The sequence below is a fragment of the Copidosoma floridanum genome, unplaced genomic scaffold (assembly GCF_036245765.1).
Source record: "Copidosoma floridanum isolate Cflo_tuat_1 unplaced genomic scaffold, Cflo_Japanese_pri ptg000007l, whole genome shotgun sequence".
Classification (NCBI taxonomy): Eukaryota; Metazoa; Arthropoda; class Insecta; order Hymenoptera; family Encyrtidae; genus Copidosoma; species Copidosoma floridanum.
Window position 1 is genome coordinate 7,619,342 of NW_028321884.1, and position 18,939 is coordinate 7,638,280.

Consider the following 18,939-nt stretch of genomic DNA (forward strand, 5'->3'; position numbering starts at 1 on the left):
ATTTGTCGTCTTTTTTACTAAAAATTTTATGTTAGTGCATTATATGAATTAAAATATTTATTTAATAGGTTGAACATAATTACCATTTTTATCAATATTTATTCTGGTTCTTAAAAATTAAAATTGCTACGTAAAAACAACAGACAATTTTAGATAATACTGAGAATTGTAAATAATTAGGAAAAATGTGCTGGACTTAAGCACATAGATAAGATACATGCAACTTAGTTTGACGTCAAACTTTTATCATACATTCATAATTAAATTGTTTTTTAACTTTTTATTTTAATTGCATACATCCTTTATTTTAGCGTAAATTTTAACCTTAATGTTACAAAAGTTTTTCTGTTTACGTTATATAAAAATGAATTCAAAAATTATGTATGATTATAAAATGTAACTAGTGTATCTGTGATCCGTTAAAGATATTTAATTATTCAGTTTTTACATGCTAATAAAGTATGTTTACATATTTATTTAATTTATGAGAATAAATAATATAATTTAACAATATTTTATCAAGAACACAAACAAAATTATTAGGTTTAAATTATAGGTTTAAACAAAAATGTTGTTAGTGCAACGTATGAGCGATTAGATTAGGTTCTTCTTAAAACACAAAAAATAAAGACGCAGAAGTCAAATGACTGTTGGTTGTATTGTATCATTGTATGCAAATATTGTAAATGTGGAACTTCTTTTATATCTTTTATATACATATATGTACAACATGTATTATGTAAAACTGATTGCGTACAATAGTTTGGTTTTTCAAAAATTCAAAACTATTTTAATGAAGAAAAAAAAAATTAAAAATCGTCTTTAATATAGTTTGTACAGGATATTTTATAAAATGGATTTAATAAGTTCATTACACAAAATATGTATTTATACAGACTATGTATATTGCAAAAATATATCGATTTGAATAATTCATTTGAGCAGATATTTCTTTCACTTCCTTAAAGCTTTAAGAATTATCTTCAACAGAGTATTGGTTGAAAATAAGCATTTAACCACATTCACTTCATAAATATTTAATATTTCCACGTAATGTGCACGTAGTTACTGGACACAAATATTACATTAAAAAAATATAGTTTGTCAGCTTTGTATTTCACTGGATTGTGCCTGACGAATTTTCTATTACATTATCCCTTTGTTTGTGTAATTTTTCAACAAAACGATTAGTTCTATCATCTAACACAGAAACTTTGTGTTGGCAATCTTTCTTCACTCTTGCGATATCACTGTAACACCTTTGATAATAAAATATCGCCGAGATAAAATCCCATGCGCTAAACTCGGGCCAAAGAACCTTTGTGAAATAAATACAAGTGTGGCTAGTCTAAAATAAGTTAATCAAGTTAAGAATAATAAACAATTCGTCTGTATAAACGTCATGTTTGGATTAGCAGAAAATAAATTAATTTGCTTTACATACTTGCCACATGAGGAAATCGCTCAGACGAACTTCTCCCGAGGTTCGAATTAGTAAATCTGGATCCTCGGAATTGTGCGTGTAAAGGCACTTGGAAACTAGATTCTCATCAATGTCATCCACATTTACGTTACCATTTTTTGCGCTTTTGACAATTTCTCTCACAGTGTTTGTCATTTCATCTCGCGCTACAAAAACATTGTAACACATTTATTTTAAATAGTTTTACGAGTAATTAAAAGTATTTTTACTGTTGCACTTACAAGTATAAGAAAACGCTACATTTAAAAATGTTTTGTTATTGTTTTCTGTAATTTTTACTGCTTTTGCCATAAGCTTTCGAACATCTTGAGGTACAAGTGATAAATTACCTATTACTCTAACTCGCAGTCCATGCTCCATCAGTTTATCTCTGAAAATAAAGGTAAGAAATTTATTTCGTGGGTGTTAATCTTTATAACATTACATATAAAGTCTATTAATTAGTTATACCTTTCATCAAGTAACCTTTGGAATTTCTGTCTTGCAAGATCCATAAGACAGTCAACCTCCTCTTTGCTCCGTTTAAAATTTTCTATACTAAATGCATAAACTGTCACTTCTGGAATGCCAAATTCTAGACACCATTGCAACGTCTCTGCCAATTTTTCAAAACTAAAATACATACAACATATCAGCTATAAGAATTGTTTCTAATTTTCCAGAATGAAAGGGAGTAACGTACCCTTTACTGTGTCCTTCGATTTTTTCCACCCCAGTCTTGTTAGCATATCTTCTGTTACCATCCATGATGATGGCTACATGTTGGGGTACCCGGCCAGTCTTGAGTATCTTGACAACAAGAGATTGTAGCCAGCTCAACGTGTTTTTCGCTATCCACGACATTTCTACCAAGGCTACTACAAGTCCAACTGCAATTTAATTTAGGAAGCACATGTGCGTTTCACCATAGAGGACCTCCCAATGCCAGGAAGGTACTTGGTACTGAGCGCATCAAGCTGCTCAGCAGCAAATAATTATATCAGTTTTAGTAATCTTTGACAGGTAAAACTACATTGACAAACAAGTCGTGGAACACAATATCTTATCAGTCCAATATTGTAAAAAAGTCAACTGTTTTTTTTTTACTTAAAACGAAAATTACAAAAACAGTAAAACGACATTAAAAAAAAAAAAAAAAAAAAATGTTCATAAAAAAAAACAAATAAGTAAAAAAAATAGAAAACTGAGGTACAAGATAACGTTTGTCGGCAAGGTGACGAAAATACTACGTACTCTCTGCCAGAGTGTCACGTGTACACCTCGCGAGCCGCGACCACTACACTATAAATATACACTACAGATATTTCAGATACAACTCATTGTCAACGTCAACCGGTCAACCTCATCATCGAATCGAATGCTTCTTTTCAAACCACCTCTCATCGTGACCCTGACTTCTTCACATGATTCTCTACGAACTTTTATGAATGAAACATTTTCACTCGTAATAAGTATAGATCTTCGGCGGTATAAGCACACGTTTCGTTTTCCTTCCCATGAGAAGTTTAGATGGGTACTTGTGCTTATATCGATGATCCGGGTGTGTGCAACTGCAAGAAGATGATGCAATTAATCAGATACTATCAAAATCAACCGCGCACCGCGCGGTCACTGCGAATCACACGGCCACACGACGACACATATCTACCACGAGTACCACGCCGTCCACGACCCGCGACCCACGACGACCCTGTCTGGCTCTGAGTGTTGACCCTGCACTGCACACTGCAGTGTCCGGAGTGTCCCGGTGTCCCTGCCACTGCGCGTGATTAACAAATCTTTATTTATACAATTTTTATTCTGCTTAGTATAATCAAAAGTAAATTTTTATGGAGAAGTTTTTTGCATCCTGAATCACACATACTTAATCGAGAGTAAATACATTTTTATTATTAGTACAAACACGTGAGATACATTTTATTTTATTTTATTTTATTTTTGAATTAAAAAGAAAATATTTACAAATTGATGAATAACGCAAAAATTATGTTAAAACAATGTCAAGTTGACTAAATTGAGCGGATTACAGCACCTGCTGATGTTAGAGTACAATGCAATTTTTTAAGTCACGTTTTAGCATTTTTTTTAAACATTAATTATTAGGTACAGAGATATCCTAGTTGTTCAAATTATTGTAAGAAAAATGAATACAAGGCATTCCATCAAATCTACGTAAAACATCTCAAAGTGCAATTCTCCGCTGCGTAGAACATAGTTTCCAAGAAAATTAATAATAATTCATCTCTTAATAAAAAAAAATTCAACATTCATGAAATTTAAGAACTCTTTCCTCTCCTTCTTAACCCTCAACTAAATAATCAAACGAACTCATTTTGAGACCTTTTTTAAGGGGGCTCCAGCGAGCACTGGTACCAACCCGAAAACTATTCGGTTAGTTGGTATCACTTCTGTGAGTATATATCTATATATACGTGTATATATAAGCGAGCACCATCATCTATATATATGATGTGTCCGTACCTATGGTAAACAAACAGCAGCTAGCTTCTGTCACGTACAGAGCGTTTTATTTAGAATTAGTTTTTTTGTGTTATAAAAAATGAAAGAAATCACACATCACTGTAAGAGTCATCAAGACTTTCAGGATGCTGAAATGATTTTGCAACAGCAAAAAAGAAATAAAAAAGTAATTGATGATAACAAACAAAAATTAATTGTATTAAAATGTATTATTAATGATAAGATAATTTATAAAATGGCCAAAGAATCGATATGAAATAAAAAGTAATTGCAGTTAAAATTTTTCAATGTTCTATTTTATTTAAAAAAAAAATATGTGTAAGTAATCCATAGGAGAACACGATTAAAAAAGAGTTACAAATGACATGAAACTTATGTAAGTGCTTGCAGTGTAATTCTGAAATATTCAAAAGCACGCGCCTTACAAACAACAAGATGGCATCCCGTCATGACCCTGCTAATTCAATGACTTGATCAATACTTTACAAAATATCTCAAATATTTCCAGGGTTACCTATATTTTTGAAGGTACCATCTGAAAGCTGAGATGTTTTTCTATAAAACAGTTACAGTCCTCACATGTAACTCCTCAATTATTGTTAGAAAATACCGATGTTTTTCACGTTGCTCTATGAGAGGCTATGTATAATGTACGAACTTTGAGAGCAAATATCTCAAAATTTTCCAGGGTTAGAGGGGTAAATCAGGATACCGTTGGAATCAGCGTGTTTTTATCTATCAATTAAGCTACCTGTGACCTCCTAACTCCTCCCGCTGGAGCCCCCTTTTAAAAGGTATTTTCACTTGTGACGTCATTCCAAGATGGCGCGATCACTGGGTTTTTTTTTCAAATTTGCACCAAATGTGCAAAACCAGCTGTGAAATTCACGAGGATGTCCCAACTAATGATAATGCGTTTAAAAACTTCAGGTTTTAATAAGCTATCGAATGAACACTAAACTTTTTACATCTTCACTTGGTAAGCAATACAAAAAAATGAATGAAATTATCGCGGGCATAAAGTTGATTAGAAAAACATTTTATTTTTTGTGCTTACCATGATCCAGTTATAACGAATTTGAAATATAGTCAATAGCGATTCCCGATGCATTAGAGGAAATTTTTCGTTTGTTTGCCAAAAGTGTAGTTTTAATGAAAATCAGTACAGAAAAAAAAGTACTGCAATCAGGCGGATTGTACCCGTCTAGTATACATATATATGGTTGCAAGCCTCCTCGCCTCCGCGATCATAGCAAAGTCCCATAACCTCTGACGAGCTGTCAAAATTGAAAAGACAACAACATTTCGCAGATTTATCGTGACAACCACTTACACAACAACTTATATTCATGTTTTTGCCACACACTGCTTCAATTTTGACAGCTCGTCAGAGGTTATGGGACTTTGTTATGATCGCGGAGGCGAGGAGGCTTGCAACCATATATATGTATACTAGACGGGTACAATCCGCCTGATTGCAGTACTTTTTTTTCTGTACTGATTTTCATTAAAACTACACTTTTGGCAAACAAACGAAAAATTTCCTCTAATGCATCGGGAATCGCTATTGACTATATTTCAAATTCGTTATAACTGGATCATGGTAAGCACAAAAAATAAAATGTTTTTCTAATCAACTTTATGCCCGCGATAATTTCATTCATTTTTTTGTATTGCTTACCAAGTGAAGATGTAAAAAGTTTAGTGTTCATTCGATAGCTTATTAAAACCTGAAGTTTTTAAACGCATTATCATTAGTTGGGACATCCTCGTGAATTTCACAGCTGGTTTTGCACATTTGGTGCAAATTTGAAAAAAAAACCCAGTGATCGCGCCATCTTGGAATGACGTCACAAGTGAAAATACCTTTACACACCCTGACCTGACACACACAACATAACTACACTAGCTCATGCACATGCAGGCACCTCTCCTCTCTCTTTCTACCCCTACTTTCCTTTCTCCCCACTATATTCTCCCCTCACTCAACACGCAAGTCCTCTCTCCCACGCCTGCTCCTGCTGCCGCTATCGTTGCTATATAGAGCCGTGACCAAACCAAAGTTACAAGTCTCATTGTCACAACCCAAGCCTGGGGTCACAAGCAAGTGTCGTATATATACATATGCAATTGCATTGATAGTTTGTGAGTTTGTCACGAATCACACCAATCACGAATTGTGAAGTGAAGCGGCTGTGAGTAAGTATACGTTGTATGCCTATATATAAAGTGTGCAAGAACGCATATAGTTTTTTCACTCGGGGAATATAGTGAGTCGGTCGGTAGTGAAGAAAAGTGTGTGCAGCGTAAGCAAGTTCGATCCGTCCACATATATAAGTACCCCTGTCTCTGTCGCACTAAAGCGAAAGGCACTCGGGCCCTTGGGGTTGTTGTGCTGGGGTTTGTATACAACGTGTGTTGATGAAAATCGGTCAACCGATCGGCGATTTGCGCGTATTTGAACTTGAACGTGCAATCGGTTGGGTAAGAGTTGCATTTTTATTAATTTTTTTTGACAGAGTGACAAGAGTCTTTTACGTAGACTATGCTTTGGTGTTTCTTGGGATTTTTTTCGCTGTCTGGGGATCGGTTGCCGTTAACGATTTATTGTTGACTTCCATCGGTCTAACGCCACGCCACTTGTGCGACGTGTCGGACATCAAAGCTGACATACATGCATGCGCGATCCGCCGAACGCAAACGGGACGACACACATATCCATCACACACTCTCTTCGTTCTTTCCATCACATGCAACACAATGGGTGTCTGCTAGGCGGGGGGCGGGAGAGGGAGAGCAAAAGAAAGGCAATAAATGACGACGATGAGACTGAGAATTGACTAATGCTGGTCACGGAGTTGGTTTGTTTGACGGTCAGTCAAGTCTTAAAAATCCAACGAGCATGCAATACATGCATACACACATACATATATACATGTTCAGCTGTTTTCTTCTCTTTCTCTCTTACATCGACTCGACAGTCTCGACACACTTCATATACTTTTCTCTACCTATTGAGGCCATTAAAAAAAAAAAAAAAACATCGAATTGGAGTGCAAGTATCCTTTTTCGTGATTTGGAGCTGCTTCTTCGGAAGTTCTTAACCTCAAAGCGCAGGTAGGTTTGGTTTTATTTGAAAATCTGTTTTTTTTTTTCGCATTCAAGACTCGAGCTCACTCGAAGAAAGAGAAGTGATAAGCCTTCGCGTGTCGTTTTTCATAGAGGGTTGGATGGAGCTGTGAGTGGAGCAGTCGTGCGTATACACATAGATACGGGTTGGCACCACATATATGATGCTTCCCTAAACTGGACGGCAGAGTGGATGATTGTTGTTTTGCTGATGCATCGATTACGAATTAATCGGCTTTCATATTTACATTCAAGAGAGTTGAGGTTAGATGCCACACGGCGCTACTGCTAACGGGCTCTTCATAAGACGATTGAGGCGATGAGAGCTCACTCACCTACCAAACTACTTACCTTTTTCTGTTTTCCTTTTTTAATAATATATGGTATTGAGACAGATATTTTGAAGTGTCTTTTTATGTATCTGTTTGCCGGAGTGAATAATATATGAAAGGTTATACGTGAAATGTAGGTTGAGGTGCCGTGGGAAAATGTTAAGTAATGTTTGCTGCTTGTTGAGACGTTATTCTCCAACAAAATTGCACTTTGAACTTGTTTATGTTCACTTATGAAAAAAAAGTTTACAATCAGTAGTACTCGGTAACTTGAAAACTGAAACGCTTTAGTATGTTACAGAATTGACAATTTTTTCTCACTGTTGGAAGAAGAAATTTTATTTGTTGGGTAATTTGTTTTTTTATTCATCCAAAAACTTAGGGAATGCCATCAAATTTTTCTCAACCAATAGTTGCTCTGTGTATGATGATAAATGTTACGTAAAATTGTTTGGAAAATTAATTAAACACTTCTATCACATCGTTTTATTGAAGCTTCTGAGCAGCCACCCCGTGATCACGCAAATTCAAATGCAAAACCGTTAACATACCCCTCAACCCTTGTAGCAATAACACTCCAGTCCATTGATAAACATTATAGAACCATCAGTATTTCAATTTCAACCCTACATGTTTGAACAAATATTATTTTCTTCTCATAAATATCTTGTGAAAAAACATCAAATCGCTATATTTTTCCCTTTACTTTGCTTACAGATTAAAAAAAAAGCATTCCTGTTCAGTGCAGAAAATATTGACGGTCCATCTGACAAGGCGAATCGTCACGGAGCAAAGCAACGTCAAAGAGGGAGCTGCAGCAGCACCAGTAGCCAAGGCAGCCAGGCAGGCAAGGCAACTGCGATATACACGTATATAGGTGGGCAGTATAGTAAGATGAAAATGTCGCCGCGGTTGCAGTTCGCGGACAATGAAAAGTTAATAGTTGCGTGTGCCTAACGACGAGGAGGCCACCTGACTACCCGCTCGACAATGGAGCTCAACGAGCAGCAGCGGCACAACTCCAGCTTGGTCGCAGGTAAATTCCGTCATTGCTCCGTTTTACCAAACTCTATATACTATCGTCCCAGCCTTGTGCTATATATAACCACCTCCGCCGTACCCTGCTTCTCTCATCACTCTATCTCGCTCGTACTCGTAGAGTTGAAATACATGTAGCTGTTGTTTCTGTTTCAGAGCTGTACTTCCTCATCGCGAAATTCCTCGCGGATGGCCCGTGTCATGAGGTTGCTAAGGTAAGTCGCCTTCCAAGTGTTTTTTTTTAGTTCTTAAGATTTTGACTAACAAACGATTTTTGTAATTAATTTTTTTTTTTCATTTCAGGCTCTGAAGAACGAACTGGAGCGGTCCAAGGTAAGGCTGAGACAGAAGCGCGACTACTGAGAATTGACATTTTCCACATGGTTCGCACGTGGTTTCGCGTACATACATGCACACTGACGATCGTAAATCGTCCGTGTGTCGCGTCAAAACAAAAGCCCCTCTGATCGATGTCTAGTATCGCGGATTCTAAGACGAGCCAATTTAGTTTGCGATTATTTAAGCCTTACTGTTTATGGTGTTATTTTTGTAAAGATTGAGATATGGTGATTTACATTAATGAGAGTGTATTTGTTCTTTTCTCTCATGTAGATACTGCCACATAGATTAGATTGGCAAGGCAACCTGCACGCATATAGTTTTGAGGAGCTGGTGAGTACTCTTTCAGAGTCATGGCATTTTATTGAAATTTTTGTGATCAGGAGAAAGTCTCCGGTCAGGCTCCGCTTTTTTGGTGCGCATCTGTCCAAATATATAGGCATATAAAGCGCCAAAAGGGGGTAGATTTTTACGCTCTACCCCTCCAGTAATTTTACCGCGATTGAGAAGAACGCAAAACTATCCCCTCCACTTGCAGTATCAACTTGCTCATACTTCTATCTTTCTCTCGCTTACGGGTTTCTTGTACCTCCTACTGACGTCCCCTCACAAGTCCATCCCTACTTACCACCTACAGCACTGCTTTCCCTTCTCTGCCTGTGTTTTATATTCGCTCTATTGTACAAGATGAGGAGAAGAGAATATATATATATATATATATATAATGCAAAGAGGGGAAGTCTTCGTGAACCCTTGTACACTATCTGCACTTAGTCATTTTTTATTTAGTAATATGGTGCAACAATATATTAATTTAAAGTCTATATTTCATAGTACTGATTGTTTTTATTTATTTTTGCATGTTTTTAGCAAGTTTATTAAAAATTAAATTAAATTCCAAAAATTTTCTACTAAAAAGAGAAGTTTCATGCTCGAAAACGACAAGATATGATTACTCCAATGGGCTTTAAAACTTTTCTCATTTCAATACCTTATTAAATTAGCCCGCATCTTTATTTCTGAAACAAGCACCTAGTATTATTATGATGTATAAATGTGACCAGCTACTCTAAAAGCCCGTGAAAAGAAACATTACACCCACACTTGCAACCCCCTTCCTATAAATCAGCAGCCAATGAAATTTGCCGAATCGTTCATTGGGGTGGTTGTGTACAGGGATTCTCTCGCAGCACCGTTGGGAGAGTTGTATGTAATATGATCGATTATCACACTTGTGTGCGTCATAGTCCTCCTTTCTTCTCGTTTTCGATGTATTAATAAACTGGAAGCGTGCAGCCTGTACCTGCACTATTACTATTATTATTATTATTTATTTATTTTTTTTTTTTTCTTGAAATCCTTAAGGAGAAACTATCATGTTTAAAAAACTGGCGCGATTTGAAAATTGTTGGGTCACATTCTTTTTAACGTTGAATTCCACATTACGTTTGAAAAACTCATTGGGGTGTTTAAATAAATAGGAAAAAAAGTTCTCGCACATCAGTGGACAACATTTGCTGCAAATATGTTCACGGATAGGGCCAGCTTTGGAGAAAGAGGTACCACCATGTGTTACTGGTGCCATTTCTTTGCTTGGTGCTGGAAAACAGTCATTGCTTCGAACAAAAGAAGGTAAACATTATCGCGATTTAGCTTAATGAAAACAAAAGTGTTAAAATTATAGCTTAATTTTTTTTTAGATATGCTCAAATATTCTCGAAGTACAGTAAGTTTTTCGACCAGAATCGGAGGCAAGCCCATCACAGATCCTCCAGGACACTTTCCTACGTTAAATATTGGTGAGCCACACTCCGAATTGATTATTAATTTTAGAAATGCGATTTTCAACAAACTATTATTTATTATTAAATACTTCTTTTTTTTTAGTAAATGTACTTCAGGGCAGAGAAAATTCTGGCTCGCTTTCCAGATCCCAGGTGATCTCTTCGAAATTTTACAGCAAAATGCAACTCTACAGGCATACACTAGGTCACTTGTCAGCTGTTTATTGTGTGTTATATGACCGCACCGGTAAATATATTATTACCGGTGCGGATGATTTACTTGTAAAAGTCTGGAGTTCGATAGACGGACGGTTATTGGCCACTTTTCGTGGCGCTTCGTCTGAAATCATGGACATTGCTGTCAACTTTGACAATACTTTGCTTGCTGCTGGTAGTCTCGATAAGATTATTAGGGTTTGGTGCTTTCAAACTATGTCACCGGTATGTATTACAAAAAAAAAAAAAAGTAAAACACAAATAATCATAGAGAATAGCAAGATAAATATTCTTTATATTTTGTTTAGATTGCAGTACTATCTGGACATACAGGAATAATTATGTCTCTGAGTTTCTGTCCCATTCCTTGCAACGGCGTTTATTATTTGGTCTCGACAAGCAGCGATGGCTCAGTGGCATTTTGGTCACATTCAAAAGATAGTGACCGATATATATTTCAGTAAGTAATCGTAACTTTTGCCCCTATTCATAATTTTACTCTGTGCATTTTGTTACATCGTTGGCATTACTTCCAGACCAAAGCCCACCCAGTACCATGAAAAAATGCGTCCTGGTCAGGCTCAGATGATTTGCGCATCCTTCAGCCCTGGAGGTGCATTTATGGCTGCAGGTTCAGCTGATCATCATGTTCGCGTCTATCAGATGCTTGGCCATGAAGGTCCCAAACGTGTACTGGAAGTTGAAGCTCATTCCGATACTGTTGATAGTATTCAATGGGCTCATAGCGGTCTTAAATTTATCTCCGGGTCCAAGGACGGCACTGCTAATATTTGGAATTTCGAACAACAGGAATGGCGTAGTAAGATACTCGTTATGACCACCAAGTTGTCTGGGTAAGTACCCTAAAGTTTTTGGATTGACAAACTAAATGTGAAGATAATAATTTTACGGCAATATTTACATTTGTAGTGAACCAGATACAGAAGATAGCTCGAATAAAAAAAATAAAGTAACGATGGTTTGCTGGGACGTGAGTGATGAGTGGGTCGTAACAGCAGTTAACGACACTACGTTAAAAATCTGGAACGCTAAAACTGCCGAACTTGTGCGAGTCTTGCGTGGTCATAAAGACGAAGTGTATGTTTTGGAATCGCATCCGATCGACCCTCGAATTATCCTCAGTGCCGGTCATGATGGACAGCTGATGATCTGGGATGTGCTCAAAACGGAGCCCATAGCTTGTTTCCAGAACTTAATCGAGGGCCAAGGTAGTGGTGCTGTTTTTGATGCCAAGTGGTCTCCTGATGGCACAATGCTGGCAGCAACAGATTCCCACGGCCATTTAATGATGTATGGTTTTGGCTCTGGAATAGAACGATTGAAGATTGTGCCAAAGGAGCTGTTTTTCCACACTGACTACCGGCCCTTGATTCGAGATGCCAACAACTTCGTTTTGGACGAGCAAACCCAAACAGCGCCCCATTTGATGCCACCGCCGTTTCTTGTTGATGTCGATGGCAATCCTTACCCTCCTGCACTACAAAGACTCGTTCCAGGCCGAGAAACATGTGAAACTGAACAGTTGGTACCCAATATCGCTGTTGGCGCTAGTGGACAGCAAGAGGTGATCGAAGGGCTGCCCGAGCCAGGTGAACTACCACGTTCGAATATCGATCGGTTGATTGAGCAGCTTGCTCAACGTCAGCATATTAACCAGGAGGAAGCTGCTGCTGCTGTTGCTGCTGTTGCTGCTGCTGCTGCTGCTGCTAATAACGAAGAACAGCCAGTGCGGCAGATTGCGAGTCCGCGCGCTAGTAGACCGGGTCTGCGACGCGTTGGTGATGTCGAGGGTGTTAGACAAAGCAGTGGCAATTGGCAGCGGGATAACACCACTCCCTGGAAAAAACCCATTCTTGTGCGGAGACTTCATCCTGCAGTTCTTCATACTATGAACAAACAGACGTAAGTTTTGTATCAAAAATTTCAAAAGTATGTTTTAACAAGTTTTTGATATTTTATGTTACTTTTTTTATAGAATGGCAATGTCTGAAATGGAAATGGATTGCTGGAGGCGGGAAATGCGAAGAAAGTCCGACATGTCCAGTGTTACGACTCCAGATCAAGCCAAATCATCAGTACGTAACAAAAAAAGTCGTACTGCCAAGCATGGTTATCGTACGAGAGCTACTCGGGGTGACGAAGAGCAAGACGATGAAGATTTTGATAACCAGGAAAATTCCGGAAGCTCAGGCAGCAGTAACGAGTCTACTTCCAATGAGGAAGAAATGTGTTCGGACTCTTCGTCATCTGATACAAGTAGCGAATACTCCGATTGGATGGCCGATCACGGCGAAAGCTTAGAGCCACCAAAGCGGAGCAAACGAAAACCCGTACAAAAGCGGCCTGCAACTCCTCCTAGTGATTCGGATAGAAGAAGGAGTCAGCGACCTAAGAAAAAGGTATTTGGTTCTTACAGTTGATTTTATTTGAAACATAACTTTTTAAGGAAATAATGTCATTATTTGAATTAAAATAGGTTGTGATGGCGGAAGAAGAGCCAAGTACAAGTACTGTGACCGAACTACCTGAAATTTATCGTCCACCGGAATGGCTTACTGAAGTGATACCCAAGAAAACACCTTATTTTCCACAAATGGGGGATGAAGTTGTTTATTTCCGTCAAGGTCATCAAAAGTACTTTGACATGGTGAAGGCAAAAAAAATTTATAACATAAGCCGTTCTTGTGAACCGTGGAGAAAACTCGATCTCAAGGTGCGTACAATCTGTTACGAAATGTGTACTTGTATTTCGATCTTTAAACTTGTAAACTCATTATGCGCAACGTTATTATTTCAGGCTCAAGAATTTGCGAGAGTTGTCGGTATAAAGTATGAAATAAAACCACCTCGGTTGTGTAGCGTAAGACTGCAGCAGTTGGATGAAAATGGCCACGTGACTGGTGAATTTTTCACGATCAAATATCATGATATGCCAGACGTCCTAGACTTTATTATTCTGCGTCAGACGTTCGAACTTGCGCTTGAAAGGCACTGGACGGAAGGTAATAAGTTCAGATGTGTGATTGACGACAGCTGGTGGACCGGACAAATCTTATCTGTGCAACCACACACCGAAGACTTTCCTGATTCATATTTCTTGTGTTTCCTCATTCTGTGGGACAACGGAGAAATGGAACACATGAGTCCTTGGGATCTCGAACCTCTTGATGAAGAGCGTAAGTATTCAATATCCTCTTTTTTTTTTTTTTTTAATAATTTTGAATTTTGCTATACTTATACGTACCAAGTACCTTCATTTGATGATAATAAATACAACATTGAATTACTTAGGATTACCAACGGAGGTGGCTAGTGCTGTCCCGGTTCTTCCAGAAGAAATCCAGGAAACACTGTATCAACCTCAGCCGGAAGAGTGGCCGATGGGTGATCGTGAGCTGACCTGCAGTCAAATAATCCGAGGACTCGACCAAGTTATGACCTTGGCCATTGCAGAGCCCTTCATAGCACCGGTCGATCTCAGCTTGTATCCGACTTACGCGACGATCATTGAGTACCCAATAGATCTCTCGACGATCAAGGCGCGTTTCGATAATCGCTTCTATAGACGAATCGCAGCCGCTCAATTTGACGTCAGGTATTTGGCAACTAATGCTGAAAGATTCAATCAAAAAAATAGTCGAATCGTCAAGCAGGCGAGAATCGTTACTGACATCTGTTTGCGCATCATCAAGTAAGTTTAGCAACAATGAGAAAAATCTTTATTTATCTTTTCTATGCATTGAAACACGTTTATTCTTAAAATTATAGCAAAGATGGAGCTGAGTATGGAGACGTCACTGCCTTGTACCACGAAATAGCAGATAGTTATCACGAAACTTCAGATTCGGACATTGACGTTGAAAATGATGACACCAACAGGCCTTCTACAAGCTCTAGCCGACCTCGACGAACGGCTAATTCGAGTAGTAGGCACAAGAAAACTCAAAATTTTAACAAAGACTGGAGGGTAGCTTGTAAACAACTTTTAGAAACACTGTGGCAGTGTAAAGATTCTATGCCATTTAGGTAAATATGGTTTCTAAGCCATTTGTGTACATATATTATCCAAGACATTTTTGTACGTATCTTAAATATGAAATTTATTGTTTACAGAGCACCCGTGGACAGTTTAGAGCATCCAGAATACCAACAAATTATAGATACCCCAATGGATCTTCAAACAGTTAGGGAAGAGCTCATGGGAGGTAATTACGAGTCTCCCAACGAATTTGCCAAAGATATAAAATTAATATTCTCTAATAGTAAAAGTTACAATACAAATCCAAAGTCAAAGGTAAGTTGGCATTTGTTTCCACACTTTTAAGCTTTCAGTTATACAGTTTGTTTTAATGTTATAATTTTGTTTTTTCAGATCTATTGTATGACTGTTCGGCTATCAGCTATGTTTGAGGAACACATGCACAGCATACTGAGTAGTTGGAAATCTGCTTCGCGGCGAAAAAATAATGTAAAAAACAAGAAATCGCGTCCAAAAAAGCAGTTAACGAATGGAGCATCTAGAAAAAGGAAAATCGTTAGTGACGAAGAGGAAGAAGACGAGAATATTCACAATGATGTGCCGGTGGAAAATAATAATGGGGCTGATAAAGAAGAGGCTAGTAATTCTCGAACAAAAAGGCCGAGAAATTGTGATTTAGCAGGTCCTTCTACCCTTGTAAATGGTTATCCTAAACGAGTGGCAGAATCGTCTGGTCTTTCTTTACGGCCTCGAAACAAAAGAAAACTCTCGCATTCGAATGACGATGATGATGAGTTTAAGAGTGAAATCTCTAACGAAAGCGTGAGTGAATCGAGCCATGATGACGAAAGACCCAAACGAAACAACAGATCTCGAAATATGCGTTCAGTTAATGGTTATGGCGATGGTAGTGATTCAGATGAGTATGTACCAAGTGCCAAAGGTAAGCAGTCGAAAAAAAATCAAGCCAAAAATAGTAGCCCTGTCAAGAAAACAAGACCTAATCGAACTCCGGAAAAAAAACAAATCATCGAAGAAAATTCCGAGGAAGAAGAGGAAGAAGAAGAGGACGCAATTGAAGACCACGAGATTGACGACGACGACGATGACGACGATGATAATGATGAAAGTTATGTTGTTGTAAAGCCGGAAGAGGGTCGCAGTATGAGGCCAAGAAGGTACTTGGTTACCGGTGATGATGACGATTCAGATGAATCTTATGAACCATCGTTTAGGAGTAAACAGATGCGAAAAAATCGATCGAAAAAGAGCAGAAAAACAAGACCAAACCGAACACCAGAAAAGCGAGTGCCAATGGATATCCTTACCGATGAAGAAAATGATGAAGACAAGGAAGAAGAACTTGATACTAACGAAGGTGCAGACGAGAGTGATGATGAGAATTTCGTGGAGGAACAGACGGATGATAGCGAAGAGGTCACGGCAACGCGAAGTCGTAGCAGGAAACAGCAAAAAGTTCGCGCTGTGGCTGCAAGAAATAATATTCAAGACAGTGAGGACGACATGGATGACGAATACAAAGAAGAGGAGTTCATGATGACAGAAGAAAACAGTCAGCTTGAAACAATTACCGCAGTTGAGAATCTGTTAAATGACAGCTTAAATGTAGCAGAAAACTTAGAAGAAGAGGAAGAAGAGGGAGAGGAGGAGGAGGAAGAGCAGGTTGAGGATAACGAAGACGAAATAGAAGAGGACAACAGTAGCGACTACGTGGCCACAAAACATCAGGTCCACAATTTTGTCGGCGAAAACGACGTTCCGCTTACTCGCAGAACCCGTTATTCTAGCGAATCCAAAATCACCAATAGTCCAAACAAACACCATAATCTCCGACTTTCTAGTGCCAAACGGCACTACAATGAAGATTCTGATCAGGATGACGATTTTGGTGAAGAAGACGAATATGATTATGAAGAGAACAGTCGAGGTAGTTCGAGTACTCAGACTAAAACAACGCGTCGTGCTGTGAAAAGGCCGTACTATGGCGAAGCACCGAGTGACGACGAAAGCAGCGGTCTTGGGAGTTCCAATGGACAAAACTCTTCTATGTTAGGCTACAGCGTAAGTAGCCGAGGTCGTATTAGGAAGCCAACTCCCAAGGTGTTGTCTGCATTTCGATAACGACGCGCGAATTCCTGACTGGTTTTCGGCGCCTAATATGTTTTTTTTCTTTTTGAGATGCCACACGACGGTGTGGATTTTCTTCGTTTGTACTTTGTAACGTCAATAATGAAGATTTGATTTGAACGTTAAAAGTGAATTTTATTTGAAATTTAACAATGCTTGTGAGGGTTAAAAAAAATGTAAATCAAGTTAGGCGTCGATACCTTAAGTAGCGCTATTTGTAAAATAGTAATACATCTCTGTAATTTTATAAATTATAAATGGCACTCAAGTAAATATCGTATAAGGATTTCAGTGCTGTGGCTTTGACAGCCGCCATTAAATGTTTGTATCATGCTTTTTAAATATTTTGCACATTTGTACATGTAGATAAGTTTGTTCTCCTTTTGTCTACTAAATTATTTTCCTGCTAAAATAATTCAGTGTTAGTCTGAAGTGTCATCAAATCGTTACAGCATTCTCATTTCTCCTGATGTTGAGCACACGAGTGAAAGTTTTTTTAAATGTATCAGTGAATTGAGTGAGTAATTAATTGTACTGAATTCTGTGATGCATTCACAGAGATCTCTTTTACAAAAATAAATTTTTAAGTTTAAGTAAAGTGCAATTCGATGATCGTTTTTCTCGTTTTTTTTTAAAAACTTTCGGCAAATGTAAGCCTTGTCTTTATTTATAAATTATAATCAACATAAAATAATATTTAAATTGTAATTTATACATTACGTATCATCTAATTTATTGAGAATTGTGCAAGAGAATTTTTTCTATATTCTTGTAATATACAATATCTTGTAAAGCAAATATGCAATTAATTTTTATGTAATGTATATTTGTACCATCCAATGATTTTTATTTTAAAAGCATTATTCATTTCTAAATGAAATATTTAAAGCTCTATGATGCCGTTATTAATGATATTCCAATACGACGTGGATATCTAATAATATTAAACTTATGAAAATTTCTTGACAGTATGCAAGTACCAAAAATTGGTATTCTAACATTTCATTTTTTCAAGTTATTTTGTAAAAAGTGCAAATAAATGTGTGAACAATCAAGTTATTTAACTGTAAAATATATCGTTGCTTTTATCCATTATTTAAAAATATATTTGATGTAAAACATTGCCAAAATATTTAAAACTGAAATCACAGTAAAAAACGTTTCATTATTAATGAATTGTCTTTCTGAAAAAAAAACTAGAGTTGATTGAAACAAATGATGACAGAGTATCAACTGCATTGCGGTGCCTTTAAGGATTTAGTATTTCTCATGGACTACAGCACTTTAAAGAAAAAAAAAAAAAAAAAAAAAAAAAAAAAAAAAAAAACAGTTGTAAACGATAACTCAATAAACAGAAAACTGCCATGAATTATTTCATTTAATAGAAAACATAAAATCTATTACTTATAAATTATAAGAAGTGAATTAAAAGCATAATCTTTAAGTTTTTACGGTGTTTTTATTTTGCACAATAAATTGTGTCAACTATCCTGGCGTGAGTCAAATAGTACGTAAACAAAAATCTAATAGTTCAGTGCTGTTATAAACGCCATTGTGATATTAGCTTAAGACGGCACGAGACAAAAATAAATAGTAAATGATTATTTTTTCATCAAAAAAACAATGATTGATGAAGGTCGTAGATATGTAGCTAACAATGTCAAATTTTTGTTAATTAAATTTTAGCTCGTTGTCTGTAAGAGGTACATCAACTTATGATTTTATTCATCTCTTTTACACCATCATTTGAGTTGATTTATTATTATTTTTTTTTTTTATGCAAAAATAACACAACATGTAGATATTAAATACATTGAACAAAGCGTGTAGTGTATATACATATATATATATATATATATATATATATATATATATATATATATATCGTAATATTATAAACAATAATTTGTATGAATAAGGCCTAAGTGTACTTTTTTATGTACAGTGTAAAATTCTTTTGTATATCTCTGGCTAATAAATAATTATGAT

The 18,939-nt window shown here is 36.9% G+C and overlaps 2 protein-coding genes across 5 annotated transcripts; one reads left to right on the forward strand and one right to left on the reverse strand.

Annotated features, from left to right (window-relative positions):
* Positions 1–924: 924 nt before the first annotated feature.
* On the reverse strand, positions 925–2,590 carry Dhdds (Dehydrodolichyl diphosphate synthase subunit). Its single transcript, XM_014364001.2, has 5 exons — positions 2,166–2,590; positions 1,934–2,095; positions 1,705–1,853; positions 1,445–1,629; positions 925–1,348 (listed from the first exon to the last, which is right to left on the reverse strand). Exons 1-5 carry the CDS (start codon positions 2,324–2,326, stop codon positions 1,118–1,120), a joined length of 888 nt encoding a protein of 295 aa, XP_014219487.2. The 5' UTR covers positions 2,327–2,590; the 3' UTR covers positions 925–1,117.
* A 3,427-nt stretch (positions 2,591–6,017) lies between these two features.
* BRWD3 (bromodomain and WD repeat-containing protein) lies at positions 6,018–18,302 on the forward strand. Of its 4 annotated transcripts, none has more exons than XM_014364106.2 (18): positions 6,018–6,163; positions 8,143–8,461; positions 8,620–8,678; positions 8,767–8,796; positions 9,076–9,135; positions 10,284–10,434; positions 10,503–10,601; positions 10,690–11,027; positions 11,111–11,262; positions 11,339–11,656; positions 11,733–12,725; positions 12,799–13,222; positions 13,300–13,536; positions 13,621–13,999; positions 14,115–14,514; positions 14,592–14,849; positions 14,937–15,117; positions 15,196–18,302. In XM_014364106.2, exons 2-18 carry the CDS (start codon positions 8,416–8,418, stop codon positions 16,942–16,944), a joined length of 5,874 nt encoding a protein of 1,957 aa, XP_014219592.2. In that variant the 5' UTR covers positions 6,018–6,163; positions 8,143–8,415; the 3' UTR covers positions 16,945–18,302. The 4 variants fall into 4 exon arrangements, with proteins under 4 accessions (XP_014219592.2, XP_089445020.1, XP_014219593.2 ...); XM_089588894.1 differs by having other exon boundaries at positions 6,018–6,159; XM_014364107.2 differs by lacking the exon at positions 6,018–6,163 and adding an exon at positions 6,319–6,448.
* The last annotated feature ends 637 nt before the right edge of the window (positions 18,303–18,939 follow it).

Coding starts and splice junctions, on each gene's coding strand:
- Dhdds (XM_014364001.2), bottom strand. CDS start 2,326: ATGTCGTGGATAGCGAAAAACACGTTGAGCTGGCTACAATCTCTTGTT. Junction 1,854..1,933: donor CAAAGGTTACTTGATGAAAG/GTATAACTAATT, acceptor CTTTATTTTCAG/AGATAAACTGATGGAGCATG. Junction 1,349..1,444: donor GCGATTTCCTCATGTGGCAA/GTATGTAAAGCA, acceptor AACTTATTTTAG/ACTAGCCACACTTGTATTTA.
- BRWD3 (XM_014364106.2), top strand. CDS start 8,416: ATGGAGCTCAACGAGCAGCAGCGGCACAACTCCAGCTTGGTCGCAG. Junction 8,797..9,075: donor ACGAACTGGAGCGGTCCAAG/GTAAGGCTGAGA, acceptor TCTCTCATGTAG/ATACTGCCACATAGATTAGA. Junction 11,263..11,338: donor AGTGACCGATATATATTTCA/GTAAGTAATCGT, acceptor CATTACTTCCAG/ACCAAAGCCCACCCAGTACC.